Raw genomic sequence first — 27,135 nt, forward strand, 5'->3', positions numbered from 1 at the left:
AAGAAAAGAACTTAAGGCCAATCTCACTGATTAACTCTCAAGATTCAACTGTTTTGATAGATGATGGCTCCTTGTACCAAGGCTGGTACATTTAGAATTTGTTATAGAACCCTTGAAAGAACAAATATATCACTTCTCTATATCCATTATTCGCGAGATCAGGTTCTTTATTTTTCCGGGAGTATTGAAATTACGAATTTAAGTACGCGCGAAAATTTAGCAAAAGAAGGTATTTTGTTGGTAGGACACCCAAGAGATATCATAAAAACCAAACAGAGATCAAGGTTAAATGGTCACATGCTGTAATATTGGACCAATGAGAGCTCAAGGCTTTGATCACATGTTGTAACACTGGATCAATAAAAGGTCAAGTTGAACCAAAACGACTTCATGGTAATTGTCACGTGTCACGATTTTTAGCCACTTAGAACTCAATGTACAGGTCACGTGTCCGTACCTTGATGGTCAAGTGCGCTGCATTCGTAGAGTTTCATGGTGAGGCTGATTCTGTCACCGAACCACCCAGTGGGCGAAAGGCGCACGGTATCCGCTAAGAAAGGTGTACTGAGTTCGTGATGGATAATCGAGCTGCCGTCTACATTACCAACAAAATTCTGGAGATAGAGCAATCTGTAAGCGTTACCAACAAACATTTAAGGATAGAGTAATCTAACGTTACCAACAAACCTACACATATTGAGCAATCTGAACCTCACCAAGCGTTATCAAGAAACTTACATAGATAGAGCAATCTGAGCCTCACCAAGAAACCTATACAGATAGAGCAATCTAAGTGATACCAAGAAACCTACACAGATATAGCAATCGGAGCATTACCAACAAACCTACACAGACAGAGCAATCTGAGCCTTACCAACATATTTTTGTTTGTGAAAAGATCACACGCATTATTAATGTTTTTCCGGACTCCCCTACCACACTTTCTCCTTTATATTTAAAGTCCTGCAGCTGACCGCCGTTGCTGCTGTACTGGAGGGTATAGTTGGTCACCCATGATCCATACTGGATACTGCCTTTTGTTTCCAAAGCTGTGATGTTCATTTGCATTTTAAGGCGAACCTAAGGGTGAACGCTGATTAGGTGAGCAGTCAGGAGTATTATCAAAAATATTATCAAAACAAGGCGAACCTCCGAATAAACGCTGCTTAGGCGAGCTCAGCGCTGCATTGTAAGATTCCAAAATTCTCCCTTTCCTTTATACCAGTAAAATAGCAGCCTAATTTTGATATATCATGAAAGAACTGGGACGAGTGCTTTTTTGACGAGGCTTTTAGAGATCGAGGTCTCAATTTTACGTTTTTACAGAGGCCCACAACAAGTTTATAGCTTTTTACTTATTTGAAAATTGAAACGCCAACTTGTATACAAGAGAGCCTCATTTCTCTTCACTCTCTCTACCCTGGGTACCAGAGCTTCTCTCGTCCAATAACAAAGCGATCGTCACTGGGCGAGAGAAGTTTGGAGGCTCTGGTACCCAAGGTACACTCTCTCCGGTTTTTTCAAAGAATATCGAACTTCGGCTATGGATAGCTAGAAGCTGGACATCTTGCCTGTATCCAAGGATTCGTGGTATTTCTTGTTTCCCAGAACCAGCCATCATCCAAGTTAAGAGTCCCGGAAGAAAACTTTGTTGTAGTCTTTACGGGAAGGTCTACTATCCTAACAGGTTTACCACAATGAGGGGGGAGTGGCGTAAATGCACCTAGAAAAGATCACTTCTTTCTTATTTTGAACGACACAAGGAGCTCAAAACCTATTACTAGCAAAATATGTTTATAGTATCCTGAGTTTCCGGTTTTCTTTACGGTCTTTCGATTTCCATGGGCTAATTCAAGCAAGTAAGATAGGAACTTTGTAACAGACTTCAATTGTGGATGGTTATTTCTCTTGCGAATGAACGGTTGTATTTTCAATTTTAAACAACAACAAAGGAGTGGTTAATCGACATTTTTTTAGTTAGCCGATGGAAATAAATTCTTTAATTGACAGGGTATTGTACGGGAGCATGGCGGCGTGATTGGCCTTTGTTGACAGGGTGTTTTAAATCATCTAACAATGTACCCTAGAAAAGATGCTCTTTGACACAATGCAGTAGAATGTGGTAGAATCATCTAAGACTTACTTTGACACCCGTATAGCTCCAGCCTCATAGCGGCCCTCCCGTGGTATGCTACTGGCAGAACCCTGATAGTGTGCGTTGTAATGGGCATTTTAAAGGTTTGACGCGCAACTGACATCTGGTTCGTGTTACCTATAAACACCTAGAAAAGAGCAAACAGATACGTACCAGGATTTACGATCATTGGGTAGGAATTCTATGTCCAGGAGGGATGGGGGGGGGGGGGGGGGGTGTCAAACGCATCTTTTGGTTATTGAATTTTATTCATTCTATATTATTCGTGGGGTATAAACTTCAGGCTCGGTTTTTGGTGAGGAGGAGTGTCGAACCCAAGTACTGTGGGTTAAAAAATTCAAGCTAGGATTTTTTTCTGGAGAGATGGATTGTCTTTTTGGGTATAAAATTCTGGGTTGGATATTTATGATTGGTATCTTTTAGGTTATGACATACTGGCTTCATCGGACACCCTTCCCCCCGAAGTGTTAGCTGAAACAGACCTTGGGGGACTAAGAAATAAAACATCAAAAAAAGAACCGTTGGTTAGTAACCAAAAATAAAGAGGAGTATTTTAAGGGCTCGGAGATTAACTGGAAAATTGGGGCTTTTCCTCACAACATTAGCTTGAGACCCCCTAAGGGATACAAGAATCAAAGAATCTTTAAACATCCCCTTAGGGATAGCAGTTGAGGGGAGTTTTTAATACCTTATATTTAAAAAAAAATCCGAACTACATGTACATAATGGAAATGCAAAATAAATGCTGTTGTTGTTGTTGGTTGATGCCGTATAACTAAGGGAATTCATAATGCCTTTGGCTGGTTGGTGCCGTATATTTGAATGGGTTTATGATAACTTTGTCTGGTTGGTGCAGCGTATTTAAATGGATTTATGATACCTTTGGCTGGTCGGTGCCGTATTCTTTTACGAATCTCAAGACCATGTGTGAGAAAGGACTTTCTGCTGAGTACAGGACATAGTACTTGGTGACCCAGGCACCGTTGGAGTTCCCTTGAGTAGCTATCCCGCTTATGGTCATCCGGACATCGAATTTAAACTGAAGGAAAATATACCATCAGATGGTGTCACCGCCACCGTCGTCATTCTCATCGTCATCATCACCACAACCAACTATCGTTATATCATGATCATGATGATTTATCGTGATAATCCTCATTATCCCGACAAGCGTAATCACCGTCATCATCTATTATCACCACCATCCACATCATCATCACAGCGCAATCATCACCATCCACATCATCATCACAGCGCAATCACCACCATCCACATCATCATTCTCATCACAGCGCCATTACCACCATCCATATCATCATCACAGCGCCATCACCACCATCCACATCATCATCACAGCGCCATCACCACCATCCACATCATCATCACAGCGCCATCACCACCATCCACATCATCATCACAGCGCTATCACCACCATCCACATCATCATCACAGCGCCATCACCACCATCCACATCATCATCACAGCGCCATCACCACCATCCACATCATCATCACAGCGCCATCACCACCATCCACATCATCATCACAGCGCCATCATCACCATCCACATCATCATCACAGCGCCATCATCACCATCCACATCATCATCACAGCGCCATCACCACCATCCATATCATTATCACAGCGCCATCACCACCATCCACATCATCATCACAGCGCCATCATCACCATCCACATCATCATCACAGCGCCGTCATCACCATCCACATCATCATCACAGCGCCATCATCACCATCCACATCATCATCACAGCTCCATCACCACCATCCATATCATTATCACAGCGCCATCACCACCATCCACATCATCATTCTCATCAGAGCGCCATCATCACCATCCACATCATCATCAGAGCGCCATCATCACCATCCACATCATCAACACAGCGCTATCACCACCATCCACATCATCATCCCAGCGCCATCATCACCATCTACATCATCGTCAATCATCTTTGTCATTTTTCTGTCGGATGTTACTGTTGCCGCCCGTTCTGCAGATATTTATTTTACTGCCTCGCGTCTTCCATGTGTACCATTCCACTCCTTGCTGCATAAGTACAATACAAATCACCAGATTGTATTGTTTACCTGGATCCATTGGTTTGTCGGTTTACTTGGTAACCAGGCTGTGGCAAGGCCTAGATCAAGGTTAAGTCGCGCATCAAACCGCGAGGGACTAGAATCTGATGACGTAATCATGGCGTCGGAAACCGCACCACTCCCCACCCCCAGGGGAAGATCACACTTGTCGGCGGGTGCTACAAACACAAAAAGTGTCAGTGCGGAAAATCATATAAGAAATTAGCTGTGCGTTTTATTACTGGTGTAGACAGGCCGTAGATAGGGCCAGAGGGAGGGTAAATACAAAATAAATTTTTTGAGGTCAATTGCATTTTTTTCATCGACAGATTTGGAAAAGCCATCGCAATATATAACATATAACACATAAAACATGATATTTTTTTCAGATTTTAATACCTAATTTGTCTTTTAATATTGATTGGAAGCAATAAGAAATGCATGGCTGATAAACAGCTCCAGGGGCGTGCCTAGAGAAAAGATCAGGGTGGGGTCCAGAGTAGCAGCCCACTGACCACGGATCAATTCCTCTGGTAATAGGTCACTGATCCAATAGGCCGTTTCAGCTATAAGTTTGCGCGCGCATAACCATAGAAACCTACCTCAACTACCATGATGCAACGCGCGCTTTTTTTTACTTACATCAAACGAAGCGCGCGCTGCATACCGGTAGTTGGGGTACGTTCCTATGGTCACCCCCCTTCTGTGCCGTGTGCTGTTTACTTGATGCATTATATAAAGTCTACGTTCATGTATAGTCATGTATAGTCTTATAGATAAGATGATATGATAAAGGCATGGTAAGAGACATCAAAACACAAACGAACACCCACAACAGTGTTTCTGTTCCACAGAACTAAGTATTAGCGGACATCATGATGAAAAAGGGAGGGGGCGACATTTATCAACTTACGCGATAAGACGCATCCATATAAACGAACGTCCACATTAATGCCATTGTTCCACTGATCCGGGTACAAGCGAACATTACGAGCGATAAATGGATTGGCCAAATTATTCATGACAATATTACGAGGATCCCGATTGGCTTGAAGGACCTGGAAAAAGGGACGAAAGGGCATTAGCCTGATGGTGGACTGGGCAGTAAAAGGGGCAAGGGGTAGCTGCTGATAAGGGGGCGAGAATTGCCTCCTTTTAATACTGTTCTTTTAGGGGTGGGGCTTGTATGGGGACGAGGAGCACCTACCTTTTCCCTAATGCTGCCATAGAGATGGCCATCATAATGGGTAGAGGCCGGTAGGGGGACGGGAAATACCTTCTCTCTCGTACTGTTCACTTAGGGGGCATCATGATGCGTCGGACTGATGGACGCGCGAGAATCGAAATGGAGGTCATAGAAAGAAGCTAAATGCCCTTTTTTGAGGCTTATGCTGAAGGTTCAAATGAAAGTTTGAGCAACATCAACAACAGAAAATTCCAAAAAGTACAAAAATGCTGCTAATTGTAACTATAACATCTGTCAGGGATAGTCAATCAACTGGAAGAACAACTGGCGGAACGAAATAGATTCGGTTAGAGCATTGATATTACTTCTTTTTAGATGGAAACGCGAATTGTACTTACCACTATCTGCTTCATAGGGTTCGTATATGGAACGAATACATTGCCATAGCGACTAAATGCCAGCGTTAGATTTCTTATCCAATTACTCTTCATGGCGTCATAGCTTGTAATAGCGATACCAGAAATCATCACTTCGTTAAAATCCACCTAAGGACCAAAAACATAATTGATGTTTATCACTATTCTTTTACAACGCTCAACTACTGAAGCTGACGGAAAAACCCTCCGAAAACCTTTGAATATGGAGCCACCCAGACTCCTTGCTGCGAGGCATTACCAAGTGCCCGACAATTGAGTGGCACCCCACGAAGAGTCCTTCTTAGAGCGCCTAAAGTAGCTAAAGGTGAAGAAGGGTACAAGCTACTAGTTGCTACAATCCCCATATACTGTAAAACCCTGAAAACTCATCAAATCTCACTTTAATACACCTTGCTTTAGAAAAACCCTCGGTAACAGTACTCCCCTATGTTACCAGGGCATCTTACTCTCGGTCATGATACTAAACCACGTTATCAGGGCATCTCACCCTCGGTCATGATACTACCCCATGTTATCAGGGCATCTTACCCTCGGTCATGATACTACCCCACGTTATCAGGGCATCTTACCCTCGGTCATGATACTAGCCCACGTTATCAGGGTATCTTACCCTCGGTCATGATACTACCCCATGTTATCAGGGCATCTTACCCACGGTCATGATACTACCCCATGTTATCAGAGTATCTTACCAATGGTCATGATACTACCCCATGTTATCAGGGCATCTTACCCTCGGTAATGGTACTACCCCCATGTTATCAGAGCATCTTACCCTCAGTCATGATACTACCCCCATGTTATCAGGGTATCTTACCCTGAGTATGCCTGCGTTGTCTTTTCCAACCTTCCGCAATACCTATGTGCTGCCTTAGAAAGAATTCAAAAAAGATCTCTAGGAATAATTTTCGGTAGTGGCCTTAGCTACGAGGACGCCCTCGAACGCGCATGCTTGTCTTCTTTAGAGGCGCGGCGTCACAATGTGTGCAGAAAATTCATAAGCAATATCAAACAGGGGAGCGTCTTATACCCCCTAGTGTCAAGCAGACTTATATCCTCCAATTCGCCATACTCCCTAAGATCTAAGCGCGCACATAGTGTGGTTCCGGGTCGCACGGACCGTTTTTCCAAATTCGTCTCAGCGCAATATGCTGGGGATTTAATGTTATTATGAATTATGTATGGTGTAATGTATTTTGTAGTTGCTGACCCCACCGGTAATTCAGTTGTAAAAGAACTGCAAACGGTTGAAATAAACGAGCATTATTATTATTATTATTATTATTATTATTATTATTATTATTATTATTATTATTATTATTATTATTATTATTATTATTATTATTATTATTATTATTACCCTCGGTCATGATACTACCCCATGTTATCAGGGCATCTTACCCTCAGTCATGATACTACCCCATGTTATCAGTGCATCTTACCCTTGGTCATGATACTACCCCATGTTATCAGGGCATCTTACCCTCGGTCATGATACTACCCCACGTTATCAGGGCATCTTACCCTCAGTCATGATACTACCCCATGTTATCAGGGTATCTTACCTTCAGTCATGATACTACCCCATGTTATCAGGGCATCTTACCCACGGTCATGATACTACCCCCATGTTATCAGGGTATCTTACCAATGGTCATGATACTACCCCATGTTATCAGGGCATCTTACCCTCGGTAATGGTACTACCCCCATGTTATCAGAGCATCTTACCCTCAGTCATGATACTACCCCCATGTTATCAGGGCATCTTACCCTCAGTCATGATACTACCCCCATGTTATCAGGGTATCTTACCCTCGGTCATGATACTACCCCATGTTATCAGGGCATCTTACCCTCAGTCATGATACTACCCCATGTTATCAGTGCATCTTACCCTTGGTCATGTTACTACCCCCATGTTATCAGGGCATCTTACCCTCGGTAATGGCACTACCCCCATGTTATCAGAGCATCTTACCCTCGGTCATGATACTACCCCATGTTATCAGTGCATCTTACCCTTGGTCATGTTACTACCCCCATGTTATCAGGGCATCTTACCCTCGGTAATGGTACTACCCCCATGTTATCAGGGTATCTTACCCTCGGTCATGATACTACCCCATGTTATCAGGGCATCTTACCCTCGGTCATGATACTTTCCCATGTTATCAGGGCATCTTACTCTCGGTCATGATACTACCCCATGTTATCAGGGCATCTTACCCTCGGTCATGATACTAACCCATGTTATCAGGGCATCTTATCCTCGGTCATGATACTTTCCCATGTTATCAGGGCATCTTACTCTCGGTCATGATACTACCCCATGTTATCAGGGCATCTTACCCTCAGTCATGATACTACCCTATGTTATCAGGGCATCTTACCCTCATTCATGATACTACCCCCATGTTATCAGGGCATCTTACCCTCGGTCATGATACTACCCCCATGTTATCAAGGTATCTTACCCTCGGCCATGATACTATCCCATGTTATCAGGGCATCTTACTCTCGGTCATGATACTACCCCATGTTATCAGGGCATCTAACCCTCGGTCATGATACTAAACCATGTTATCAGGGCATCTTACCCTCAGTCATGATACTACCCCATGTTATCAGGGTATCTTACCCTCGGTCATGATACTACCCCCATGTTATATGGGCATCTTACCCTCAGTCATGATACTACCCTATATTATCAGGGCATCTTACCCTCGGTCATGATACTATCCCACGTTATCAGGGCATCTTACCCACGGTCATGATACTACCCCCATGTTATCAGGGCATCTTACCCTCGGTAATGGTAGTACCCCCATGTTATCAGGGCATCTTAGCCTCGGTAATGGTACTACCCCAATGTTATCAGGGCATCTTACCCTCGGTCATGATACTACCCCCATGTTATCAGGGCATCTTACTCTCAGTCATGATACTACCCCATGTTATCAGGGCATCATACCCTCGGTCATGATACTATCCCATGTTATCAGGGCATGTTACCCTCGGTAATGGTACTACCCCATGTTATCAGGGTATCTTACCCTCAGTCATGATACTTAACCATGTTATCAGAGTATCTTACCCTCGGTAACAGTACTCCTCATGTTATCAGGGCATCTAACCCTCGGTCATGATACTAAACCATGTTATCAGGGCATCTTACCCTCAGTCATGATACTACCCCATGTTATCAGGGTATCTTACCCTCGGTCATGATACTACCCCCATGTTATATGGGCATCTTACCCTCAGTCATGATACTACCCTATGTTATCAGGGCATCTAACCCTCGGTCATGATACTACCCCATGTTATCAGGGCATCTTACCCCCGGTCATGATACTACCCCATGTTATCAGGGCATCTTACCCTCGGTAATGGTACTACCCCTATGTTATCAGGGCATCTTACCCTTGGTCATGATACTACAACCATGTTATCAGGGCATCTTACCCTCGGTCATGCTACTACCCCATGTTATCAGGGCATCTTACCCTCGGTCATGATACTACCCCATGTTATCAGGGCATCTTACCCTCGGTAATGGTACTACCCCCATGTTATCAGGGCATCTTACCCACGGTCATAATACTAACCCATGTTATCAGGGTATATTACCTTCGGTCATGATACTACCCCATGTTATCAGGGCATATTACCCTCGGTCATGATACTACCCCCATGTTATCAGGGTATATTACCTTCGGTCATGATACTATCCCATGTTATCAGGGCATCTTACCCTCGGTCATGATACTACCCCATGTTATCAGGGCATCTTACCCACGGTCATGATACTAACCCCATGTTATCAGGGCATCTTATCCTCGGTCATGATACTACCCCCATGTTATCAGGGCATCTTACCCTCGGTCATGATACTAACCCATGTTATCAGGGCATCTTACCCTCAGTCATGATACTACCCCCATGTTATCAGGTCATCTTATCCTCGGTCATGATACTACCCCATGTTATCAGGGCATCTTATCCTCGGTCATGATACTAAACCATGGTATCAGGGCATCTTACCCTTAATCATGATACTACCCCATGTTATCATGGCATCTTATCCTCGGTCATGATACCACCCCCATGCTATCAGGGCATCTTACCCTCGGTCATGATACTACCCCCATGTTATCAGGGTATCTTACCCTCAGTCATGATACTACCCCATGTTATCAGGGCATCTTACTCTCGGTCATGATACTACCCCCATGTTATCAGGGCATCTTACTCTCGGTCATGATACTATCCCATGTTATCAGGGCATCTTACCCTCAGTCATGATACTACCCCACGTTATCAGGGCATCTTACCCTCAGTCATGATACTACCCCACGTTATCAGGGCATCTTACTCTCGGTCATGATACTATCCCATGTTATCAGGGCATCTTACCCTCAGTCATGATACTACCCCATGTTATCAGGGTATCTTACCCACGGTCATGATACTACCCCATGTTAAAAGGGCATCTTACCCTCAGTCATGATACTAACCAACGTTATCAGTGCATCTTACCCTCGGTCATGATACTAAACCATGTTATCAGGGTATATTACCCTCGGTCATGATACTACCCCACGTTATCAGGGCATCTAACCCTCGGTCATGATACTAAACCATGTTATCGGTGCATCTTACCCTCGGTCATGATACTACCCCATGTTATCAGGGCATCTTACCCTCAGTCATGATACTACCCTATGTTATCAGGGCATCTTACCCTCGGTCATGATACTACCCCCATGTTATCAGGGCATCTTACCCTTGGTCATGATACTACCCCCATTTTAATAGGGCATCTTATCCTCGGTCATGATACCACCCCCATGCTATCAGGGCATCTTACCCTCGGTCATGATACTAACCCATGCTATCAGGGCATCTTACCCTCGGTCATGATACTACCCCACGTTATCAGGGCATCTTACTCTCGGTCACGATACTATCCCATGTTATCAGGGCATCTTACCCTCAGTCATGATACTACCCCATGTTATCAGGGTATCTTACCCACGGTCATGATACTACCCCATGTTAAAAGGGCATCTTACCCTCAGTCATGATACTAACCCACGTTATCAGTGCATCTTACCCTCAGTCATGATACTAAACCATGTTATCAGGGTATATTACCCTCGGTCATGATACTACCCCACGTTATCAGGGCATCTAACCCTCGGTCATGATACTAAACCATGTTATCGGTGCATCTTACCCTCGGTCATGATACTATACCATGTTATCAGGGCATCTTACCCTCGGTCATGATACTACCCCATGTTATCAGGGCATCTTACCCTCAGTCATGATACTACCCTATGTTATCAGGGCATCTTACCCTCGGTCATGATACTACCCCCATGTTATCAGGGCATCTTACCCTCGGTCATGATACTACCCCCATGTTATCAGGGCATCTTACCCTCGGTCATGATACTAGCCCATGTTATCAGGGCATCTTACCCTCGGTCATGATACTACCCCATGTTATCAGGGCATCTTACCCTTGGTCATGATACTACCCCATGTTATCAGGGCATCTTACCCTCGGTCATGATACTATCCCATGTTATCAGGGCATCTTACCCACGGTCATGATACTACCCCCATGTTATCAGGGCATCTTACCCTCGGTCATGATACTACCCCATGTTATCAGGGCATCTTACCCTCAGTCATGATACTACCCCCATGTTATCAGGGCATCTTACCCACGGTCATGATACTAACCCATGTTATCAGGGTATCTTACCCTCAGTCATGATACTACCCCCATGTTATCAGGGCATCTTATCCTCGGTCATGATACTACCCCATGTTATCAGGGCATCTTACCCTCGGTCATGATACTACCCCCATGTTATCAGGGTATCTTACCCTCTGTCATGATACTAAACCATGGTATCAGGGCATCTTACCCTCGGTCATGATGCTACCCCATGTTATCAGTGTATCTCACCCTCGGTCATGATACTACCCCCATGTTATCAGGGCATCTTACCCTCGGTCATGATACTACCCCCATGTTATCAGGGTATCTTACCCTCGGTCATGATTCTACCCCATGTTATCAGGGCATCTTACCCTCGGTCATGATACTACCCCCATGTTATCAGGGCATCTCACCCTCGGTCATGATACTAACCCACGTTATCAGGGCATCTTACCCTCGGTCATGATACTATCCCACGTTATCAGGGCATCTTACCCACGGTCATGATACTACCCCCATGTTATCAGGGCATCTTACCCTCAGTCATGATACTACCCCATGTTATCAGGGCATCTTACCCTCAGTCATGATACTACCCCATGTTATCAGGGTATCTTACCCACGGTCATGATACTACCCCATGTTAAAAGGGCATCTTACCCTCAGTCATGATACTAACCAACGTTATCAGTGCATCTTACCCTCGGTCATGATACTAAACCATGTTATCAGGGTATATTACCCTCGGTCATGATACTACCCCACGTTATCAGGGCATCTAACCCTCGGTCATGATACTAAACCATGTTATCGGTGCATCTTACCCTCGGTCATGATACTACCCCATGTTATCAGGGCATCTTACCCTCAGTCATGATACTACCCTATGTTATCAGGGCATCTTACCCTCGGTCATGATACTACCCCCATGTTATCAGGGCATCTTACCCTTGGTCATGATACTACCCACATTTTAATAGGGCATCTTATCCTCGGTCATGATACCACCCCCATGCTATCAGGGCATCTTACCCTCGGTCATGATACTAACCCATGCTATCAGGGCATCTTACCCTCGGTCATGATACTACCCCACGTTATCAGGGCATCTTACTCTCGGTCACGATACTATCCCATGTTATCAGGGCATCTTACCCTCAGTCATGATACTACCCCATGTTATCAGGGTATCTTACCCACGGTCATGATACTACCCCATGTTAAAAGGGCATCTTACCCTCAGTCATGATACTAACCCACGTTATCAGTGCATCTTACCCTCAGTCATGATACTAAACCATGTTATCAGGGTATATTACCCTCGGTCATGATACTACCCCACGTTATCAGGGCATCTAACCCTCGGTCATGATACTAAACCATGTTATCGGTGCATCTTACCCTCGGTCATGATACTATACCATGTTATCAGGGCATCTTACCCTCGGTCATGATACTACCCCATGTTATCAGGGCATCTTACCCTCAGTCATGATACTACCCTATGTTATCAGGGCATCTTACCCTCGGTCATGATACTACCCCCATGTTATCAGGGCATCTTACCCTCGGTCATGATACTACCCCCATGTTATCAGGGCATCTTACCCTCGGTCATGATACTAGCCCATGTTATCAGGGCATCTTACCCTCGGTCATGATACTACCCCATGTTATCAGGGCATCTTACCCTTGGTCATGATACTACCCCATGTTATCAGGGCATCTTACCCTCGGTCATGATACTATCCCATGTTATCAGGGCATCTTACCCACGGTCATGATACTACCCCCATGTTATCAGGGCATCTTACCCTCGGTCATGATACTACCCCATGTTATCAGGGCATCTTACCCTCAGTCATGATACTACACCCATGTTATCAGGGCATCTTACCCACGGTCATGATACTAACCCATGTTATCAGGGTATCTTACCCTCAGTCATGATACTACCCCCATGTTATCAGGGCATCTTATCCTCGGTCATGATACTACCCCATGTTATCAGGGCATCTTACCCTCGGTCATGATACTACCCCCATGTTATCAGGGTATCTTACCCTCTGTCATGATACTAAACCATGGTATCAGGGCATCTTACCCTCGGTCATGATGCTACCCCATGTTATCAGTGTATCTCACCCTCGGTCATGATACTACCCCCATGTTATCAGGGCATCTTACCCTCGGTCATGATACTACCCCCATGTTATCAGGGTATCTTACCCTCGGTCATGATTCTACCCCATGTTATCAGGGCATCTTACCCTCGGTCATGATACTATCCCATGTTATCAGGGCATCTTACCCACGGTCATGATACTACCCCCATGTTATCAGGGCATCTTACCCTCGGTCATGATACTACCCCATGTTATCAGGGCATCTTACCCTCAGTCATGATACTACCCCCATGTTATCAGGGCATCTTACCCACGGTCATGATACTAACCCATGTTATCAGGGTATCTTACCCTCAGTCATGATACTACCCCCATGTTATCAGGGCATCTCACCCTCGGTCATGATACTAACCCACGTTATCAGGGCATCTTACCCTCGGTCATGATACTATCCCACGTTATCAGGGCATCTTACCCACGGTCATGATACTACCCCCATGTTATCAGGGCATCTTACCCTCAGTCATGATACTACCCCATGTTATCAGGGCATCTTACCCTCAGTCATGATACTACCCTATGTTATCAGGGCATCTTACCCTCGGTCATGATACTACCCCCATGTTATCAGGGCATCTTACCCTCGGTCATGATACTACCCCCATGTTATCAGGGCATCTTACCCTCGGTCATGATACTAGCCCATGTTATCAGGGCATCTTACCCTCGGTCATGATACTACCCCATGTTATCAGGGCATCTTACCCTTGGTCATGATACTACCCCATGTTATCAGGGCATCTTACCCTCGGTCATGATACTATCCCATGTTATCAGGGCATCTTACCCACGGTCATGATACTACCCCCATGTTATCAGGGCATCTTACCCTCGGTCATGATACTACCCCATGTTATCAGGGCATCTTACCCTCAGTCATGATACTACACCCATGTTATCAGGGCATCTTACCCACGGTCATGATACTAACCCATGTTATCAGGGTATCTTACCCTCAGTCATGATACTACCCCCATGTTATCAGGGCATCTTATCCTCGGTCATGATACTACCCCCATGTTATCAGGGTATCTTACCCTCTGTCATGATACTAAACCATGGTATCAGGGCATCTTACCCTCGGTCATGATGCTACCCCATGTTATCAGTGTATCTCACCCTCGGTCATGATACTACCCCCATGTTATCAGGGCATCTTACCCTCGGTCATGATACTACCCCCATGTTATCAGGGTATCTTACCCTCGGTCATGATTCTACCCCATGTTATCAGGGCATCTTACCCTCGGTCATGATACTATCCCATGTTATCAGGGCATCTTACCCACGGTCATGATACTACCCCCATGTTATCAGGGCATCTTACCCTCGGTCATGATACTACCCCATGTTATCAGGGCATCTTACCCTCAGTCATGATACTACCCCCATGTTATCAGGGCATCTTACCCACGGTCATGATACTAACCCATGTTATCAGGGTATCTTACCCTCAGTCATGATACTACCCCCATGTTATCAGGGCATCTCACCCTCGGTCATGATACTAACCCACGTTATCAGGGCATCTTACCCTCGGTCATGATACTATCCCACGTTATCAGGGCATCTTACCCACGGTCATGATACTACCCCCATGTTATCAGGGCATCTTACCCTCAGTCATGATACTACCCCATGTTATCAGGGCATCTTACCCTCGGTAATGGTACTACCCCCATGTTATCAGGGTATCTTACCAATGGTCATGATACTACCCCATGTTATCAGGGCATCTTACCCTCAGTCATGATACTACCCCCATGTTATCAGGGCATCTTACCCTCGGTCATGATACTACCCCATGTTATCAGGGTATCTTACCCTCGGTCATGATACCACCCCCATGTTATCAGGGTATCTTACCCTCAGTCATGATACTACCCCCATGTTATCAGGGTATCTTACCCTTAGTCATGATACTACCCCCATGTTATCAGGGCATCTTATCCTCGGTCATGATACTACCCCATGTTATCAGGGTATCTTACCCTCAGTCATGATACTACCCCCTTGTTATCAGGGCATCTCACCCTCGGTCATGATGCTACCCCCATGTTATCAGGGCATCTCACCCTCGGTCATGGTACTACCCCCATGTTATCAGGGCATCTTACCAATGGTCATGATACTACCCCATGTTATCAGGGTATCTTACCCTCAGTCATGATACTACCCCACGTTATCAGGGCATCTTACTCTCGGTCATGATACTACCCCCATGTTATCAGGGTATATTACCTTCGGTCATAAGACTATCCCCATGTTATCAGGGCATCTTTCCCTCGGTCATGGTACTATCCCATGTTATCAGAGTATCTTACCCTCGGTAACAGTACTCCCCTATGTTATCAGGGCATCTTACCCTCGGTCATGATACTACCCCCATGTTATCAGGGCATCTTACCCTCAGTCATGATACTACCCCATGTTATCAGGGCATCTTACCCTCAGTCATGATACTACCCCCATGTTATCAGGGCATCTTATCCTCGGTCATGATACTACCCCATGTTATCAGGGCATCTTACCCTCGGTCATGATACTACCCCCATGTTATCAGGGTATCTTACCCTCGGTCATGATACTACCCCCATGTTATCAGGGCATCTTACCCTCGGTCATGGTGCTACCCCATGTTATCTGTGTATCTCACCCTCGGTCATGATACTACCCCCATGTTATCAGGGCATCTTACCCTAGGTCATGATACTACCCCCATGTTATCAGGGTATCTTACCCTCGGTCATGATACTACCCCATGTTATCAGGGCATCTTACCCTCGGTCATGATACTACCCCCATGTTATCAGGGCATCTCACCCTCGGTCATGATACTAACCCACGTTATCAGGGCATCTTACCCTCGGTCATGATACTATCCCACGTTATCAGGGCATCTTACCCACGGTCATGATACTACCCCCATGTTATCAGGGCATCTTACCCTCAGTCATGATACTACCCCATGTTATCAGGGCATCTTACCCTCGGTAATGGTACTACCCCCATGTTATCAGGGTATCTTGCCAATGGTCATGATACTACCCCATGTTATCAGGGTATCTTACCCTCAGTCATGATACTACCCCCATGTTATCAGGGTATCTTACCCTCAGTCATGATACTACCCCCATGTTATCAGGGCATCTCACCCTCGGTCATGATGCTACCCCCATGTTATCAGGGCATCTTACCAATGGTCATGATACCACCCCCATGTTATCAGTGTATCTCACCCTCGGTCATGATACTACCCCCATGTTATCAGGGCATCTTACCCTCGGTCATGATACTACCCCATGTTATCAAAGCATCTTACCCTCAGTCATGATACTACCCCCATGTTATCAGGGTATCTTGCCAATGGTCATGATACTACCCCATGTTATCAGGGTATCTTACCCACGGTCATGATTCTAACCCACGTTATCAGGGTATCTTACCCTCAGTCATGATACTACCCCCATGTTATCAGGGCATCTTACCCGCAGTCATGATACTACCCCCATGTTATCAGGGTATCTTACCCTCAGTCATGATACTACCCCCATGTTATCAGGGTATCTTACCCTCAGTCATGATACTACCCCCATGTTATCAGGGCATCTTACCCTCAGTCATGATACTACCCCCATGTTATCAGGGCATCTCACCCTCGGTCATGATGCTACCCCCATGTTATCAGGGCATCTCACCCTCGGTCATGGTACTACCCCCATGTTATCAGGGCATCTTACCAATGGTCATGATACTACCCCATGTTATCAGGGTATCTTACCCTCAGTCATGATACTACCCCACGTTATCAGGGCATCTTACTCTCGGTCATGATACTACCCCCATGTTATCAGGGTATATTACCTTCGGTCATAAGACTATCCCCATGTTATCAGGGCATCTTTCCCTCGGTCATGGTACTATCCCATGTTATCAGAGTATCTTACCCTCGGTAACAGTACTCCCCTATGTTATCAGGGCATCTTACCCTCGGTCATGATACTACCCCCATGTTATCAGGGCATCTTACCCTCAGTCATGATACTACCCCATGTTATCAGGGCATCTTACCCTCAGTCATGATACTACCCCCATGTTATCAGGGCATCTTATCCTCGGTCATGATACTACCCCATGTTATCAGGGCATCTTACCCTCGGTCATGATACTACCCCCATGTTATCAGGGTATCTTACCCTCGGTCATGATACTACCCCCATGTTATCAGGGCATCTTACCCTCGGTCATGGTGCTACCCCATGTTATCTGTGTATCTCACCCTCGGTCATGATACTACCCCCATGTTATCAGGGCATCTTACCCTAGGTCATGATACTACCCCCATGTTATCAGGGTATCTTACCCTCGGTCATGATACTACCCCATGTTATCAGGGCATCTTACCCTCGGTCATGATACTACCCCCATGTTATCAGGGCATCTCACCCTCGGTCATGATACTAACCCACGTTATCAGGGCATCTTACCCTCGGTCATGATACTATCCCACGTTATCAGGGCATCTTACCCACGGTCATGATACTACCCCCATGTTATCAGGGCATCTTACCCTCAGTCATGATACTACCCCATGTTATCAGGGCATCTTACCCTCGGTAATGGTACTACCCCCATGTTATCAGGGTATCTTGCCAATGGTCATGATACTACCCCATGTTATCAGGGTATCTTACCCTCAGTCATGATACTACCCCCATGTTATCAGGGTATCTTACCCTCAGTCATGATACTACCCCCATGTTATCAGGGCATCTCACCCTCGGTCATGATGCTACCCCCATGTTATCAGGGCATCTTACCAATGGTCATGATACCACCCCCATGTTATCAGTGTATCTCACCCTCGGTCATGATACTACCCCCATGTTATCAGGGCATCTTACCCTCGGTCATGATACTACCCCATGTTATCAAAGCATCTTACCCTCAGTCATGATACTACCCCCATGTTATCAGGGTATCTTGCCAATGGTCATGATACTACCCCATGTTATCAGGGTATTTTACCCACGGTCATGATTCTAACCCACGTTATCAGGGTATCTTACCCTCAGTCATGATACTACCCCCATGTTATCAGGGCATCTTACCCGCAGTCATGATACTACCCCCATGTTATCAGGGTATCTTACCCTCAGTCATGATACTACCCCCATGTTATCAGGGTATCTTACCCTCAGTCATGATACTACCCCCATGTTATCAGGGCATCTTACCCTCAGTCATGATACTACCCCCATGTTATCAGGGCATCTCACCCTCGGTCATGATACTACCCCATGTTAAAAGGGCATCTTACCCTCGGTCATGATACTAACCCATGTTATCAGGGCATCTTATCCACGGTCATGATACTACCCCCATTTTAATAGGGCATCTTACCCACGGTCATGATATTAACCCATGTTATCAGGGCATCTTACCCTCAGTCATGATACTAACCCATGTTATCGGTGCATCTTACCCTCAGTCATGATACTAACCCCATGTTATCAGGGCATCTTACCAACGGTCATGATACTACCACCATTTTAATAGGGCATCTTACCCACGGTCATGATACTATCCCCATGTTATCAGGGCATCTTTCCCTCGGTCATGATACTACCCCATGTTATCAGGGCATCTTACCCTCAGTCATGATACTAAACCACGTTATCAGGGTATCTTTCCCTCGGTCATGATACTAACCCATGTTATCAGGGTATCTTACCCTCAGTCATGATACTAACCCATGTTATCATGGCATCTTATCCTCGGTCATGATACTACCCCATGTTAAAAGGGCATCTTACCCTCAGTCATGATACTAAACCATGTTATCGGTGCATCTTACCCTCGGTCATGATACTAAACCATGTTATCAGGGCATCTTACCCTCGGTCATGATACTAAACCATGTTATCGGTGCATCTTACCCTCATTCATGATACTAACCAATGTTATCGGTGCATCTTACCCTCAGTCATGATACTAACCCATGTTATCAGGGCATCTTACCCTCAGTCATGATACTAACCCCATGTTATCAGGGCATCTTACCAACGGTCATGATACTACCCCCATTTTAATAGGGCATCTTACCCACGGTCATGATACTAACCCATGTTATCAGGGCATCTTACCCTCAGTCATGATACTAACCCATGTTATCAGGGTATCTTACCCTCGGTCATGATACTACCCTATGTTATCAGGGCATCTTACCCTCGGTCATGTTACTACCCCCATGTTATCAGGGCATCTTACCCTCGGTCATGATACTACCCCCATGTTATCAGGGCATCTTACCCACGGTCATGATTCTAACCCATGTTATCAGGGCATCTTACCCTCAGTTATGATACTACCCCATGTTATCAACAAATTCCTCGCTGGCGGATGGACTGAATATGTAGGGAAAATATATGTTTAACAGGTTAGCCATGTTCTTGGTATCTGTAACAAAGGCGTGGCCATCGCGAAAAAAATTCGGCGAAGGCTTGTTGGAAGTGCATGATTTTACGTATGTCCAGAAACGCTTTGGGTTGTCGGACATAACAGATTTTAGTTTTTCGGCGTGCTCTTTTTTCTTTTTGGAAAGCATTTGTTTCGCAGCGCGTCGAAGCTCATTGTATTTTCTTTCAGCAGCCAGCGATCCGGTTTTGTTTGCTTTTTTACGCTGCGCATCCTTCTTTTTGAGAAAAGAACGCAGTTGGTGATCTATCCACGGGTAATCGCTCACATTCCTTGGTTTGGATTTCGGAATATGCTCGTTAACAGCGGCGAGAAATAGATCAGTCCAATTAGCGAGTGATGAATCGATGTTATCGCTTTGAGAGAAACACAGGTCCCACGGGATGTTCTTAAGTGACTCATTAAGTCCCGTCCAGTCTGCACGCTTGAAGTTGAACACAACGCGTTTGGTCTTTGTTTTTTTTAGAGATATCTTGGCAGAAAACTACAGGCCTATCTCTCTTCTGTGTATCCTGTCAAAAGTTCTTAAACGCTGCGTCTCTAAAAAAAAAACTCAGGATATCTTATCCTCTGTCATGATACTACCCCCATGTTATCAGGGCATCTTACCCTCGGTCATGATACTAAACCACGTTTTCAGGGTATCTTACCCTCGGTCATGATACTAAACCATGTTATCAGTGCATCTCACCCTCAGTCATGATACTACCCCACGTTATCAGGGCATCTTACCCTCGGTCATGATACTAACCCACGTTATCAGGGCATCTTACCCTCGGTCATGATACTAAACCATGTTATCAGGGCATCTCACCCTCGGTTATGATACTACCCCACGTTATCAGGGCATCTTTCCCTCGGTCATGATACTAAACCACGTTATCAGGGCATCTTACCCACGGTCATGATACTACCCCCATGTTATCAGGGCATCTTACCCTCGGTCATGATACTACCCTATGTTATCAGGGCATCTCACCCTCGGTCATAATACTACCCCACGTTATCAGGGCATCTTACCCACGGTCATGATACTACCCCCATGTTATCAGGGCATCTTACCCTCGGTCATGATACTACCCTATGTTATCAGGGCATCTCACCCTCGGTCATAATACTACCCCACGTTATCAGGGCATCTTACTCTCGGTCATGATACTACCCCCATGTTATCAGGGTATATTACCTTCGGTCATAAGACTATCCCCATGTTATCAGGGCATCTTTCCCTCGGTCATGGTACTATCCCATGTTATCAGAGTATCTTACCCTCGGTAACAGTACTCCCCTATGTTATCAGGGCATCTTACCCTCGGTCATGATACTACCCCCATGTTATCAGGGCATCTTACCCTCAGTCATGATACTACCCCATGTTATCAGGGCATCTCACCCTCGGTAATGGTACTACCCCATGTTATCAGGGCATCTTACCCTCGGTCATGATACTACCCCCATGTTATCAGGGCATCTTACCCTCGGTCATGATACTACCCTATGTTATCAGGGCATCTCACCCTCGGTCATAATACTACCCCACGTTATCAGGGCATCTTACTCTCGGTCATGATACTACCCCCATGTTATCAGGGTATATTACCTTCGGTCATAAGACTATCCCCATGTTATCAGGGCATCTTACCCGCGGTCATGGTACTATCCCATGTTATCAGAGTATCTTACCCTCGGTAACAGTACTCCCCTATGTTATCAGGGCATCTTACCCTCGGTCATGATACTACCCCCATGTTATCAGGGCATCTTACCCTCAGTCATGATACTACCCCATGTTATCAGGGCATCTCACCCTCGGTAATGATACTACCCCATGTTATCAGGGCATCTTACCCTCGGTAATGGTACTACCCCATGTTATCAGGGCATCTTACCCTCGGTCATGATACTACCCCCATGTTATCAGGGCATCTTACCCTCGGTCATGATACTACCCTATGTTATCAGGGCATCTCACCCTCGGTCATAATACTACCCCACGTTATCAGGGCATCTTACTCTCGGTCATGATACTACCCCCATGTTATCAGGGTATATTACCTTCGGTCATAAGACTATCCCCATGTTATCAGGGCATCTTTCCCTCGGTCATGGTACTATCCCATGTTATCAGAGTATCTTACCCTCGGTAACAGTACTCCCCTATGTTATCAGGGCATCTTACCCTCGGTCATGATACTACCCCCATGTTATCAGGGCATCTTACCCTCAGTCATGATACTACCCCATGTTATCAGGGCATCTCACCCTCGGTAATGGTACTACCCCATGTTATCAGGGCATCTTACCCTCGGTCAAGATACTACCCCCATGTTATCAGGGCATCTTACCCTCGGTCATGATACTACCCCCATGTTATCAGGGCATCTCACCCTCGGTCATAATACTACCCCACGTTATCAGGGCATCTTACTCTCGGTCATGATACTACCCCCATGTTATCAGGGTATATTACCTTCGGTCATAAGACTATCCCCATGTTATCAGGGCATCTTACCCGCGGTCATGGTACTATCCCATGTTATCAGAGTATCTTACCCTCGGTAACAGTACTCCCCTATGTTATCAGGGCATCTTACCCTCGGTCATGATACTACCCCCATGTTATCAGGGCATCTTACCCTCAGTCATGATACTACCCCATGTTATCAGGGCATCTTACCCTCGGTAATGATACTACCCCATGTTATCAGGGCATCTTACCCTCGGTAATGGTACTACCCCATGTTATCAGGGTATCTTACCCTCGGTCATGATACTATCCCATGTTATCAGGGCATCTTACCCTTAGTCATGATACTACCCCATGTTATCAGGACATCTTACCCTCAGTCATGATACTACCCCATGTTATCAGGGCATCTCACCCTCGGTCATTATACTATCCCCATGTTATTAGGGCATCTCACCCTCGGTCATGATACTAACCCATGTTATCAGTTCATCGTACCCTCGGTCAACTTACCTGCAGCCAATGTTCGTTATTTTTGACCGTGACCGACCATTGAGAATGTCCAGTTACGTGTGACGCTTCAAGCTTTAAGATGCCACGTGATAATTGAGTGACGTTACATGGTAATGACGGCCCACTCACTGGAAAAATAAGATCCACGAGTCAGGATAGATCCTCGAGTCAGGGGTATAACCAATAATGCTGTTTTTCTTTTTCATTCAAGAGGTTAAGTAACCTCTGTGATTTCTGTCTCCATTTTCAACTGCTGCTAGGGGTGAGATATGGTATCTACGAACGCTGGGACTTATAGTGAATCATGGGAATCACCTAAGTACATCATGATTATCAGTGGTGCTTTTGTTTGTTTGAATTCCTTGGTTTGCGTGGCGTTATCTAAGGGGTTTATATGCAGTACCACTTACATTTCTTTTTGCAAACAAAAACAAAGTAATACTCTGGCACGATGCCGTCGGACCATTCCCCATTCTCCTCCAGTTTCGGGCGTCCCTGTTTGGTTGGATGCCCTGATTTCCAATTTGTGTGAATCAGAGGTGAACCGTCCCGCCAGACGTAGTCACCAGTGCTGTTTTTGTCCATGCCTAGTAGCAGATACTTTTGTGGTGTAAGTAGTGCCAAGCTCGCCACAGCAAAAAGGTTTTCTTGTGTATCCTCGATGGAGAGCAAGCTGGATTCCCTAGACTTGCAGTAATCCAATCGGTCATTGTAGAGATACGAGGATAGCTTCTCAGTATGGTAACACGCATTGCTGTATTCTTGAAAACCAGTTGGACAAGTAGTTTCATTTGCTGAATATGGTAAAATACAATGCGATGAGTTACAAGATACCAATAACAATACCCATATTTGACAGACAGGCAAGCAAGCAAAGGAAAGAGAAATCTGCTCTTACCCCCGGATAATGAAATAGCCTTAAAATGAGCGAAGAATCCATGTGCTTGTTGGGAAGAGTTTGAGTAATACTTGACTTGGACTTGTCTGTGAGGAACTTCGCTGACTGTTGTTTGGATACCCGAATCACAGAGTTTTCTAACAACACCTTTATCGATGAACTCGATGCCACCATATGCGCACGCCACGTTCACGTGGACAAAGGTCAACCTAACACGGTAACCAACCGGAACCGTTATGTTCCACGAGCAGCTGCACACACCGGAGGTTTGTGGGTAATTAGGAGAAAAGAGGCTGCCCGTCAAGCCATATAACGACTCGTTACACGCCAAACCTGTCAATCAAAAAACAACCGGGTGTCATCATGCAAGATCACGTGCACGCAAGATCACGTGATAATCATGCACGCATTTTCATATTTCATATATTGCTATACTTTGTATATTTAACTTGGAATATAATGCCTAGATTGGCAAACATTTGAGGGTTGGATTGATTTTAACAAGTATGAAAAAAATGTTTATAAAAAAGGAATTGCAAGTCAAAGATTGTAGTCGTTACGACTTTTCTTCTCCAAAAGTGACATTTCCATATTATCACATGAAGGAAGTTTTTAACTCTACATAAAAAAACACAAGCTGCAGAAGATAAGTATTTTTACTTTTTTGTACAAGTAAACACTAAATCGCCAAACCGCCAATTAACCGCCAAACCATTGGCAGATTATACCTTATTTTCTTTCCCTGTCACTTACATTTTTGTAGAGCGCAAAGAAGTAAAAGTAAGATCTGAAAAAAAAAACAAAGCAGGAGTGGCCGTCGTCAGTTCTCAAACTTTGTAAAATAACTTCGAAGAAGTAGTTGAAGAACTTTGAAAAACTTTGTAACGTAATATCTTGAAAAACTTTGTAACGTAATATCGAGGATGAATAAAGTACGACGATTAATCAGTCGTTTTTTTAAATAAAAACACATAAAAATTTATTTTAAGAAGGCCAATCACGCCGCCATTTCATGTCCCGCTTAATATATCGAGTCACTCAAAGAATCCATTCCCATCTGCTTATACGCTGTAGAATAAATATTAAGCTAAAAATACAATCAGTTGAAAAATCTAGTTTGGTTCGAGCTAAATCGAGGTACAAGATGAAAACGTTTATTCATTGCTTAATGTATTTTGCAAACCTGGGAGAACAGCAAAACACACACCAGAAACCTGTCATATTTCGTCATTTCAAGCTCTTAAAACTTAAACAACATTTTTAAAAAGATTCCCCACATTGATCTAGCCGCTCTCAACCGGTGGGAAACCTTTTTTGATCGCGAAATAATCATTTATTGCTTTTATGCCGGCAATAACACATTTTTAAATACTGGAAATTTAGCAAAACAAATAAAAGAACATATTGGACCATTAGCTATACGAATTAGCTAGTCGCAGCATTCGACAATTACATCTGCGTGCAACTTGAGTGCCGGTATTTCGCCGACTGCTGTACGACGTGCGACGTTCGACATGGATAGTACCACATGGATTGAATCTCATTGAGTGGGATACATTTTAATTTTTTTATATGCAGTATTGTAAAGGGAAATGCATAAAGTGCTTGATTTTTCCGCAAAATATAAATTTTATGTACATATGATTTAACTATATGAATTTGAATAGCCTTGTTGTCCTCGGAGTTGAGAAAAACGTTCAAAAGACATCGTTTATTTATTTTTTCTTAATGCTGTAAAAACTATTATCAAACGCCTGAGTTTCTCCTCTAATCGGCTTTACGCGTCTCTAATCTCGTTTTCTTGTTTTTGAGAGCAGGTGCACATTTTGGCAAAATTGCATTCAGAATACAGACTGTGTCGTTTTTATTGTACATGCTTTTTACAGCTTTAGGGCGCTCTTGTGATAGTCGGCTATAACAACCTTTGTCCACCCATTTTAATGATGCACTATTAAAACATGTCGTTAGAATCTTCCTCGGAATTGGAATTGTTTCGAAATTCATCAAAACATTAAACAAAAGCTTCAAAGAACCACGAATTGAGAATAAGACCTAGTTTGCAACTTGACTTTGCATACTGTTAAATCGCGCAATGGCATAATATAATATATATAATATATGTTGTGGCTTGTCGGTTCTGTTATGACCTATTTCAAAGTGAGATCGTCTGAGACCTCAAAACAATCGAGTAATCGATCCCTAGTTTCCCGAGCTATCATAATTGCATGTAAAAGGAGTACAAAACCAAAACGCATATATACGCAGGCAATGCGCTTTTCTGTAGTACATCTATACCTTAACTCTCCTTTAAGACCTAGAATTGATTTTCAGCGAATATTACCTTGTTTCATTTTATTTTAACAGAAAATTTCGCAAATAAGTCCTATCTTAAAAAAAAGCGTTATATTCTCTACTCGTCCCCAAAAGATTTTTTGAAATTTATAATATCCATTTGGCTCCTATCTGTTTGTCTGTTTGTGATAAAATAAGGAAGAACATACAAGCAGATGCTTGAAGGTGTAGGACGGGCTATCTCGTTTTCATTCTAATCTAAAAGTAATATTATGAAAAAATATATAATAAATAAATATCTTTCGTGCACAGGTTATTCTCCAAACAAAATGACTACATAGAAAGTTAATCAATGGAATTTTAGAATATGCTATTTGTGTACCTTTAAGGCTGGTCCTCTGTGAGTCCGTGTCATGACCAACGCAGCGTCGTCAACAACTACGAGAAAACTGCAATATCACCAGGTTCGATCGTTCGGATTGAATGCACAGCTATTAACGTTGAAAGCAGAACTTTATCAGCATGAAAGCGCGCGTAATTGAATTAAGTGCTCTGAGAGCAAAAAAAAAACCTGCACATTTTGCAGAGAGCTTTAAGTTAATCATCAATCTACCAAATTAGAAACAAAATCTTAAGGTCTCGCTTTTTTATTTAGAGTAACTGAAACCTTAACAACAGTAGGT

General features: G+C 44.3%; 1 protein-coding gene across 1 annotated transcript; it reads right to left on the reverse strand.

The window, feature by feature from the left end:
• Positions 1 to 428: 428 nt before the first annotated feature.
• LOC125568394 lies at positions 429 to 27,135 on the reverse strand. Its single transcript, XM_048730632.1, has 13 exons — positions 26,835 to 27,135; positions 24,914 to 24,947; positions 24,161 to 24,493; positions 23,673 to 24,056; positions 23,263 to 23,390; positions 5,841 to 5,987; positions 5,170 to 5,314; positions 4,266 to 4,435; positions 3,036 to 3,194; positions 2,144 to 2,282; positions 1,572 to 1,723; positions 937 to 1,080; positions 429 to 614 (listed from the first exon to the last, which is right to left on the reverse strand). Exons 1-13 carry the CDS (start codon positions 26,865 to 26,867, stop codon positions 444 to 446), a joined length of 2,139 nt encoding a protein of 712 aa, XP_048586589.1. The 5' UTR covers positions 26,868 to 27,135; the 3' UTR covers positions 429 to 443.

Source organism: Nematostella vectensis, chromosome 1 (assembly GCF_932526225.1).
Source record: "Nematostella vectensis chromosome 1, jaNemVect1.1, whole genome shotgun sequence".
Classification (NCBI taxonomy): Eukaryota; Metazoa; Cnidaria; class Anthozoa; order Actiniaria; family Edwardsiidae; genus Nematostella; species Nematostella vectensis.

Coding starts and splice junctions, on each gene's coding strand:
- LOC125568394 (XM_048730632.1), bottom strand. CDS start 26,867: ATGACACGGACTCACAGAGGACCAGCCTTAAAG. Junction 24,057..24,160: donor GGCTATTTCATTATCCGGGG/GTAAGAGCAGAT, acceptor TACCATATTCAG/CAAATGAAACTACTTGTCCA. Junction 3,195..4,265: donor CGACAAACCAATGGATCCAG/GTAAACAATACA, acceptor ATTTTCCTTCAG/TTTAAATTCGATGTCCGGAT.